Source organism: Rattus norvegicus, chromosome 15, assembly GCF_021556685.1.
Source record: "Rattus norvegicus strain SHRSP/BbbUtx chromosome 15, alternate assembly SHRSP_T2T, whole genome shotgun sequence".
In the NCBI taxonomy this organism is placed as follows: domain Eukaryota; kingdom Metazoa; phylum Chordata; class Mammalia; order Rodentia; family Muridae; genus Rattus; species Rattus norvegicus.
Window position 1 is genome coordinate 86,334,232 of NC_141548.1, and position 10,769 is coordinate 86,345,000.

The following is a 10,769-nucleotide window of genomic DNA, read 5'->3' on the forward strand; positions in this document are numbered from 1 at the left end:
TGCTTTATTCCACATGCAGCAACATATTGCCACTATACATAGAAGGTAGAAAAGATGCAGTAGAAACTATTTTAACTTATTTATACTTGCTATTTGTGTGTGTGTGTGTGTGTGTGTGTGTGTGTGTGTGTGTGATGTATGTGATGTGACAGAGGAAGCCATTGAGTGCCCTGATCTATCCCCCTCCACCTTATTTCCTTGAAGCAGGGTCTCTATACCTGGAGCTAAGCTAGTGTCTGCCAGTCCCTAGCAATCCTATCACTAGAATTTTAGGCATGAGGGCAGTCACGCTTGATATCCTCCCTCTCCCTTCTTTGGTGTTTTGAGGTAGGCCCTTACTATGTAACTCGGACTGGCCTTGAAATCTCAGAGCCCTGCCGACCTCTGCCTTCCTTACCCAGCACAGCATGGGTCACTCTTCTCATCAGTTCTGGGGACCTGACCTGGACCGGCCTGCAGAGTGAGCCCTCTCACCCACTGAGCCATCTCCTAGTCCTTGACTTTATTCCCAAAGTCCATGAGAAAAAGAGATAAACTGACTTAGAACACAAAGCGCAGATGAACAATAAAAAAAGTCTACCAAGTTGGAGGAACACTGCATCTAACTGTGTTTCGTTCTTATTTGACCGCATGATAATGTTCATCAATATATGTTATTTTTTATTAACCTGATCAAGTCTAATTGTATCGGTGAGTGGCTAAGGTATCAGGGCATGGCTGACTCCTGACAAATATACAAATATGTCCTGTCGTGGAAATGCAATATTTAAAAACATCACATATATTACAAAGCAGGAAAAATTAGCAATTTTCCAGCTCTCTCTAGATAGGGATATTAGTGTTTTTTTAAAGCCCATATTGGATGCCAGATCACAGGATACTTTTTATCTTAGAAGAATCCCTTACCTTAAAGCAGTTTTTGAATCTCTTGCTCACCAAATACAGAGCGATTGGATTAATGCAGGAATTCAAAGAAGCCATGTTGATACCAATGTAGTCCAAAACCAGCAAAAAACTGCAAGAAACCCAAATGTGTCTGTAAAGATTACATTCCTCCAAGTGTGGATTTAATGCACACCTTTGTGTGTTTATGAAGAAAACCCAAATTACGTGCACGCAATGATTTGACCACCGATTTGCTTAACCACCGATTTGCCTGTAAAGCACCTGTCTGCTGCTCTGCCTGCCATTCTCTCTCTCTCTCTCTCTCTCTCTCTCTCTCTCTCTCTCTCTCTCTCTCTTTGTCTGTCTCTCTCTTTCTCTCTCTCTGTCTTTGGCATCTCCACTGCCTTCATCTCCCACATCCAGCTTTTTCTTTGAAAAGTAAGGTTCTCGTTTGGAAGTGACGGGGTGTTCAGAAGAGAGGGGACTGATGTGAACAGTGACATCTCGGATCTGACACTTTTCATCTTGTCACTCATCATTCTGACAACTGTGCCCACATTCCCAAGGTTTCCCAATCCCTCTAATTTACCCATCTAGAGCAGGAGTAAAGGGAAAATGGGGAGTCTTAATTGGCCTCTGTGGATAAGAAAATAGTATTCTTTCTGCCTATTAGACGGATTGATAATGGAGAAACATCAGGAAGACAATTTCATAATTATTTCTAGTCTCTTATTTTCAACCTAAGTTAGCACAGATTACTGAGTTTCATACATACATGTTATCACATACATGTTATGACATACATGTCATTGCGTTTTGGTCTTTCTTTACCTCTCCCCCTCAGCACCCCCTCCTACCTCCCTCTACCTTTCCCCAGATAGCTGCCACATTTCTTTCCATGTCACATGTGTTCTACTGTCTTTTCTTACCTCAGAAGTTCACACCTCTGAGGATTGCTCTGGTCATAAAGGGTGAGCTTCAGAATCCTGCTGAGGTGAAGGGGAAGCCAACAGAGGGCAAACACGAGGACCAGGCAGAATACTGTCTTGGCCACTTCTCGTCTCTGAAACAGAACAACGGATCCTTATAAAGCTAACACACACTCTTATCACAGAGATACTTAATCGTATTCACACAAATAAAGACTTGGGCCAATGAGCTTTCAGTTAGATAATTAGTGCGACTTAGACCTAAAATCGCTAGGGATCATGTTTTAAAACTAAGGGTTTGGGGGAGTGGGATGGACAGACAGCTCAGCAGCTTAGAGCACTTGTTTTGCAAAAGAAATAGGTTCGATTGCCAGTACCTCCATAGTGGTCAATAATCATCTATCACGCCAGTTTCATAGAATCTGATGCCCCTACTCTGAACCCCATGGGCACCAGGCACACACACACGCACACAAGCAAAACATTCACATACATAAAATAAATCTAAAAATATATTATACAACCATTTTGTGTGTGTGTGTGTGTGTGTGTGAGAGAGAGAGAGAGAGAGAGAGAGAGAGAGAGAGAGAGAGAGAGAGAGAGAGAGAGAGCATGCACGCATATGTGAGTGAAACTGGAAAAATAGCACAGGTCTGTACTACCATCATTTGGGAGTCAGAAGCAAATGGATCTGGAATCCAAGGTTATCTCTGGCTACATGCTGAATTCAAGTCTAGCCTGGGCTAATTGAGATTCTAGCTTAAAACAACAGCAGAAGGCAATGATTCTCTTTAGATCATTGTAGATGATATAGTCTCTAAACAAGTAATATAAAATGTTTTTTTGTTACAGAAATAGAATGAAGGATGAAAGTGAAAATATGTTCTAGTGTCTAATATTAGTTTATCATCATTTTTGGTGACATCATCATCATCATCATCATCATCATCATCATCACCACCATCATCACCATCATCATGACTTCCATCTGACCATAGTTAGGGCTTCCCTCTACTGGATTCTCCCATCCTCTTACCTGCTTTAAGTGGTCATTCAAGGCAATCTGCATACCACTTTTCTTTCTGAGCATCTCACAGGTCATTAGGGTGTAAAAGATCGCAGTGATGGCTAGCGGCAAGCAGAAGTAGAAACTGAACAGCCACCAGTCTTTGGCTGTCTTGTAAAACTATGGGAAGAAAGAAATGTTTATGATTAATATCTCCTGCTTAAAGCACCTTATGTATCAAATGTCAACTAAAAATAAAATATTCATCAAAGGACAATGATTTTGGTAACGCCTTCCGTCTATGTACTGTATAGAATTTCATGGGCCCTGTCTACTGAACACATAATTAAAGTCCTGCATTAAATTAAAGAAATATTACAGAACATATTTCAATTCTTTGGGACAGTATAGTAACCTGTAGGCAGCTGAGCAAAATTCTTATGTGTAGATAACACTGAATAACCAGGTATTTCAAATGTTAGGTGTTAAGTATATAAACCTATTTCAGTGTTAGGTGATGTTTTCCCTTTCTATTAAGTGTGTTTAGTGTGAAAACCAGGTATGAAGAGGTCTGTACTGGCCATTTAAGTCAGTAGTGTCTACATGAAAGGTCAATCAAGAGTTACACTTTTCCTGTGTTCTTTTCTACTGTTACCTTTCAGAAAACCTTATCGATTCAGATATATCTACGTTGGAAAGAATTTTATGTCCCCAATGTGCTATATTCCCCTTCTGGTAAACAACAACCTCTTCTCAACTCTGCATTGGTGACCCACTTTGCTCCTTCACTGATTGTCGAATGTGTAGCTCATAAAGTTTTTATAGTCTTTTACATGTAAAATAGAAAATAATCCTTGGTTATATTCAGACCAATCAACCCCCTTTGTATTAACCAATCCTGCCTAAAATAAATCTTATACTTAGGATCTATCATTTGGAGACTAATATCCCCATGCTTTCCTATTTTCTGATCAGAAGTTCTTTAGTAGGTGGCCAAAATTTGATATTATTTTGCAAGACAGCTTTTCTTTTACCGTCAGAGACGAAGGGTCAGGCTGCTGTTCCAAATCTACTACAATTAGGCAACTTCTATCTAAACATATGTTAAACCATCTGCTTCTCTGACAATGTTGGGTTGTCTTGTGTAGACTACACAATAATAATCAATCCTGTGGGACCTTAGACACAAAAGCCATAAAGTCACAGCCATTCTTGTAGGAACTTGATTTATCTGGATCCCCAGGGTGTTCTTGGAGGAATAATTATCCTGACTCTTGTAGGTCGGGTCATTAGTGATGGTTAACCTCACAGTCTTGGGATGCAAACTCTTAATTTATGCCAGAGGTAGTAATAAATCAATAGCTTACCAAGGTGGGGAACTGGGGGAGATAGTTAAATATTTATAAGGAAAGTGCAGGAAGAACAGGCGAAGTGAACTTACCTGCATGAAGGCTGTTTTCTGAAAGGGATTAAGCATGCAGACCCTTAGGGGCTTTCCTTTGTAGTCCGACGTAATCACATCAAAACCTATGGCTTCAGGGACAGCCAGAACCACAGAGACCACCCAAATTAAAACAATTTCTACTGCTGTCCATTTTGGAACCCCAATTCCTTTAATTCGACTCCAAGAAGCAACAGCTCGATATCTGGAGACGTAAACAGAATTATCTCTCAGGCAGGTAGGGCTTGGTTATATTGAATTGCATAGTTCATCTCCTAAGTGACAGAGCAGTTATATGGTGGGTTAGGATCTCCTTGGCCTAAGAATGGACTCTTACCTGTCAATACTTAGAGCACATAGACTCAACACTGTGATCCCCACAGAAGCCTTCTGTATGAAGGGCACCAGCTTGCACATCTCAGCTCCAAATGGCCAGTCCCCTGCCAGCAGCTGCATAGAGGAGAGGTGAAGGGCTGTTACAAAGATTTTTCACAAGGCCGCCTCAGAACTGATCATTGAGGGCTGGTGATTAGCAGTCAGAGGGAAGGAAGAACTGCCCTTTGAAAAGCCCCTGTGCCCAATATAGAACACATTGGAAGTAATGCAAATGCAGCCGGTTTATGAGATTCATTTTGTGTAGACTGGTGGCACAATCAGGGTCTTGTCAGAAGGGCCAATGACCCAGTTGCTTAATGACCCTTTAGAACAGAGGGTCTCAACTTGTGGGCTGTGGCCCACTTGTGGGGGAGGAGTTGAATGACTCATTCACAAGGATCACCCAAAACAGTTTGGAAATACAGATATTTAAATTACGGTTCTTAACAGTAGCAAAATTAGAGTTGTGACATCGAAAGAAAAAAAATAAGTTTATGGTTGGAGGGATGTGTGGTGGTCACCACAACATGTGTGGTGGATGTATTAAAGAGTGAAAGCTTTAGGAAGGTTGAGGGCCACTGGTTTAGAAAATGGAAACTGGATATTTCACAAAGCTTCAGAGCTCAGGTAATGACCATGTTAGAATATAAGTTTTATTAAACAAAAGGTTAAATAGTCTTGAGAGGAGATGACTGGACTTCCCCTATTCTGCAGATAGCATTACGGGTGCTCAAGGTTTCCTTTTTTTTTTTTTTTTCCAATTATTCTTTTTTTCCCCTTGGATATTTTTTATTTACATTTCAAATGTTATCCTCTTTCCCAGTTTCCTGTCCATAAACACCTATCCTATCCCTACCCCCTTTCTTCTATAAGGGTGTTCCCCTCCCCAACCACCCCCCTTCCTGACTCCCTGCCCTGACATTCCCCTACACTGGAGCATCCAGCCTTGGCAGGACCAAAGGCTTCTCCCCCCCACTGGTGCCCATCAAGGCCATCCTCTGTTACATATGCAGCTGGAGCCATGTATAGTCTTTGGTAGTGGTTTAGTCCCTGGTAGCTCTGGTTGGTTGGCATTGTTGTTCTTGTGGGGTTGCAAACCCCTTCAGCTCCTTCAATCCTTTCTCTAACTCCTCCAATGGGGACCCCATTCTCAGTTCAATGGTTTGCTGCTAGCATTTGTCTCTGTCTTTGTCAGGCTCTGACAGAGCCTCTCAGGAGACAGCCATATCAGGCTCCTGTCAGCATGCACATTTGGCATCAGCAATAGTGTCTGAGTTTTGTGACTCTATGTGTATGGGATAGATCCCCAGGTAGGGCAGTCTCTGAATGGCCATTCCTTCAGTCTCTGATCCAAACTTTTCCTTCATATCCCCTCCTATAAATATTATTGTTCCCCTTTTTAAGAAGGAGTGGAGCATCTGCACTTTGGCAGTCCTTCTTCTTGAGCTTCCTGTGGTCTGTGGATTGCATCTTGGGTAAGGTTTTGTTCTCATTAGTAGTTTACTTTACTAACTCAGCCGCACCACTCCTTAGATGCACTGGGTCAGTGTATGCCTGCCACAGGGCATCTGGTCTATGCTACTTTTTACCCAGTCTTCTCATTACAGATGGACATGTGCCCTCTCACCTCCCTCAGGACTTGCTCAGATCTCCTCTCCCCCAGAGGACCTACTTAGAACACGTTGCCCCTCCAACCACGGGCCAGGCCTTCCTATCTCCTTCACCCTCCTCCCTTTATTATAGTTCTTAGCAGCTCTTACTGCCTATAAAAGATACTTTATTGCCTGTTTAGCTTCTGCTCTCCGACTCTCTGAAGTGTAAGACAGAGTATGAGTTCCTCAGTTGCTTCCAATGGTGTCTGACATATAGCAGACGCTTGGCAGACGTTCATGCTGCCGAAACGCATAGGTACTGAATGAAAAGACACAGTCCATTCTCTTTCCATATTTATACATATATTTCTCTTTATCTGGCATCAACAACTGCTGTTAAACGGAGCTGTTTCCCTTCTTAGACACTGGGCTCGCCACACTGGTAAATGAATCACTTTAGGTAGACATCTGGATCTAATATTCATGAGAGTTTGTAAATAAAGAAAAATATTTATAATCTGTGGGGTCTTGAAAAACTCTTTTTTTTAAAAAAAAAATAACCTTACAAAAGCGAGAGCTATCCTGAAACACAATTGGAGATTTCTGCCTCGTTACTCCAGGGAGTGTGTGCGACAAGCTCTGTGAATTGTTCTGTGACCAGCATGGCCTCACAGGCGACAGTCTGTCTCATCACGACTGAGATTGGAAGAATGAACGTGAGTCCAATTTAATCTTTAAATTAGATATGAAAAGTTACAGAGATACATGGGGAGACTTCCTGCATATGTACTTCATATAGGGGTTGGAAACTGACAAGGCTGTGGACCTTAACAGGCAGGAAAGGGCCATTGCAAGCCAGTCACTGACTTCAGGAAGGTGATGTCCAGGAGTGGCGGCAAGGTCTGGGATAATCTTTGTCAAATAAGCCTCAGATGCTATTTGTCAGGGAACCCCACATATGAAAATTCCCAACTGAGATGGTATCCAACAGAAATAGCCCTATTATGGGATGTGAGGTGTTTTCTCAATAGGCTTCCCAGTAAGAATGTCTCTGAAGAGACAACACAAGTCTGTAGTTGGTTAAAGCAATGAAGACACCAGCCGTAGAGTAGGCTAGGAAAAGGACAGGAAAATGGTGTGATGGTAATGTTATTTTTAAAAGGTAACTTGTTGCTCAGAATGTGGTCAACGAAAGGAAAAAAAAATGACTTTGTACCTTTGTACAAAATGGCAATAGGCTGGGCCACGTGCTGCCACGATAATCAGGCCCTCGTGCTAAAATGAATGATTTATATTTTTGCCAAAAAAATAAACCAAGCACTTTATAGGTAATTTACAAGTTTGGCGTTTAGAACTGTATATTGCCAAGTGGGATACCAGCTATCCACTGGGGATAAGAATTCCAGAAACCTTGGCTCTGTCAAAATGTGTGAGGCTACCTACCGGTTTTATCCCTGTGATGTGCCCTTAGATTGTCCACAACCGTGGCCGGAGGGGCGTTTGATGCCCAATAGTTACCCTTCCTAGTTGTTACTTTCCCTGTGAACTTTCTCCGAATTTCTATTTCTTTATGTTTTCAGCTTTACTGCCTATTAGGAACCTGGCTATTATTTGACTTTTGTATGAAAATACAGCGAGCTAGTCAGGAATTCTGTGACCCACGGAGGGATGGTTGGAACATGCACACCAAGTCAGACACCAGAAGCATCGGAAATGCTGTTCGTCCTGGAGATTTCTCAAGATTTTCTTCTCTGGGGGAAATTGGCCCAAAAGCCATTTGAGCAGTGAAACTTCCGAGCTTCAGTGTTTTCAATCTGAGCCAGTTGTGTGAGCTACCTGGGCACTAGGACCACAGAATTCTTCCTTCCTGTTTGTATCTGGTTTTTATACACATGAGCCTTCACAGCAATTCGACAGAGGGACTCTTGCTTTGAGGAACTATGAGGAACTACTAGGTTTCCTCTTTTGTTCCTCTGCTGGAGCGAGTTGTTTCAGTCTATCTCCAGGTCTCGGTCAACTCCAGTTTAGACCTGAATTGCAACTCTCAGCTATGGGTTGGACTGACTGGTTTCATTTAGGAGCCTACGAAAGGAAGAATGGTCGTCCTTGGTAATATTGTTTGTACTCAGTATACTTCAGAAGGAGGGCTTTTGGTTGTCACCACGCAATCAGAATTAGGATTGTTTTGCAAGATAGAAGGCAAATGGGAAGGAGCGGATTATGTAGATGGCCCTGTGTTACTTTATCGAGTGAGCCTGCTCAGTGCAAATGCACAGTTGTGGTTCAGCAGGCGGCAGCTCCAAGATGAAGAAATAGCTTACGTTAAACTTACCAGAGGCTCTGTCTCCATGGGTTTCTCAAACAGACGTGGCAATTGCTCTGCCCTAACTCTCACTCCTTTTGGGCTGGTATTCAGGCTTCCATGAACATTATAGTGGTTCTCAAGACCCAGTGGTTCTTGAGAGGGCAAGGGAGAACATAGACCCCATATAGTAGATCCAACAACACTCCTGCTAGACCCCAGGCAGCCAGAGCTCCCTGGGGCAGAATCCAAGTGAGGTGTAAATACTTGTACATTGTGATGCCCATCAATAGGAGAAAAGTTAAAACATCTTCACATGTAAACATCGCAAATAAAATTATTGGGAGGAACCCTCAGAATTTTTGAGGTGCACGCATAGGGCATACCAGTGGTACCGAGATTCTAACCTTGTGGTTCCAGAAAAACAAAAAATAAACGTGACTTTCATCAGCCCCAGTGCTCTCTCGATAAAAAGAAAGTGACAGAAAGTGAATGGCACTCTAAGAAGATGGATCTTACAAATAGAAGTTTCTCTTAAGGCTTACGACAGCAGAGACAAGGCAGAGGATTTGGAGAACAGTGGAAAATTCAGAGACTATTCTAGTTACCGCACCAGAGAAAGACCTGACTCTAGGAAGGGAAAGCTCAACCATTGTCTGTTTAAATTATGAATTATGAATTATTATTAATGTATATACGTGTGTTCTCATGTGTTTATATGTGCACATGTATGTGTATGCTTGTCTCCACATTGGAGGGCATCAGATTTCCTTGAACTGGATGGAGAGAAAGGTGGCTGTGAGCTACTGCAGGCACTGGGAACTGAACTCACACCCTCTATTAAGAACAGTGAACGCTCTTAACTACTGAGCATTCCTTTTGGCCCTGTTGAAAAGTCTTAAAGGAGTGGGGCCGTGAGGGGGACATAAAGTGAGCAAATAAAATAACGGAAATACAATCTGTGAAATGAGGTCCTAAATGTTACTCCTGCCTCCAACCAGAGTTCCCACAGAAGTCTCCTTATCAGTTTAAGGTTTGAGACGAGGCCCTCCGGTCCTAAAAGGAACAATGGCCTTGGAGTCTTGAAACAGGGCAGAAGCTAGGATGTTCTGCTCACTGCTCACCTGGGCTTTAAATATGTAGAGATTAAACCTTGACTGTATGACACCCACATCTGCGTTGGGTTCACCCCCATCACCATCTGACTGAGAAACCTACGTGGACAAGCAATGTGACTGCAGACACTCACAACTTCTCTTCAAAGCATTTCTTCAACAGACAATGAGCTAAGACTATCTGATTTCAGCTGCTTCATTCCCAACACAGATGCTTGTCCCCAACTAGATCCTTTTCTGTTTGTTTGTTTGCTTTCTCTTCTCAGAACTAATCAGTACGATTCTTCTTTACATTATTTTTTCCACCCTGGAAGTCATTTGCATTGGCAATCTCTGATCAGGGTCTCCCAAGTCTGGCCTAAGCAGGATACTTTACTCATTGTTGGATGTCACCCAGAGTCCCTCTTGACTCATGGCTATACTAGCTTCTTGATTTTTACCTGTAGCTAATTTTTCATGGTTCCTAACTTTTCTGAAGGATATAAGATGTCCAAAGTAACATATCAGGTAACGATAACTACCCAGGAATCTGTAATGACCAGCCCACACTTTTTAAAAGATTTAGTTATTTTATGTGTAAGCTTCTGTGTGCCCGATATGTACACGCTGTGCCTGTGCACGCCTGATAAAGGCATTAGAAACTTTTGAAATGGAGTTGTAAGTGATTGCGATCTGATTGATGGGAGACTAGAATAGAACGCCAGTCCTCCCTCCGGAAGAGCAGTGTGTGCTCTGAACTGCTGACCCAACTCTCTAGTTTTAGCCCTTGGGTTTTCTTTTCTTTTTCCTTTTTAAAAACTCCTCCATGGAGAAGCTTTAGTTCTGCTAAAGACCCTGAGGAGAGACATACCCTGATCCTGTTCTACAATCAAAAGGCTGATTAGACATCCTTTTCTCAATAAGAGTTTGGTTAAATTTTATATAAGGCAAAATCAATATTACATGCCCCTGTCTTCCAAGAATACCTTGGTGAGAAAAGTAACTGCTCCCTTCCTTTTGTTTGACCTGTGGAGGACTCAGTATTTGATATATTCAGGGTTGACAGTCCCCTTTATTTTAAACGTTTAAAGGTTAGTTCATTTGAAGACACCCATTACCATGATTGCAAAATATAGAGGAATTGA

The 10,769-nt window shown here is 42.2% G+C and overlaps 1 protein-coding gene across 3 annotated transcripts in view; it reads right to left on the reverse strand.

Moving 5' to 3' along the window:
* The window catches only part of Ednrb (endothelin receptor type B), a 31,222-nt gene that overhangs the window by 4,718 nt on the left and 15,735 nt on the right, over positions 1 to 10,769 (reverse strand). For all 3 annotated transcript variants that reach the window (XM_087586462.1, XM_087586463.1, NM_017333.1), the window contains 5 exon segments: positions 4,599 to 4,711; positions 4,262 to 4,466; positions 2,851 to 3,000; positions 1,815 to 1,948; positions 907 to 1,015 (listed from right to left, as the gene is read on the reverse strand). In XM_087586462.1, coding sequence (XP_087442588.1) covers positions 907 to 1,015; positions 1,815 to 1,948; positions 2,851 to 3,000; positions 4,262 to 4,466; positions 4,599 to 4,711 — 711 coding nt within the window.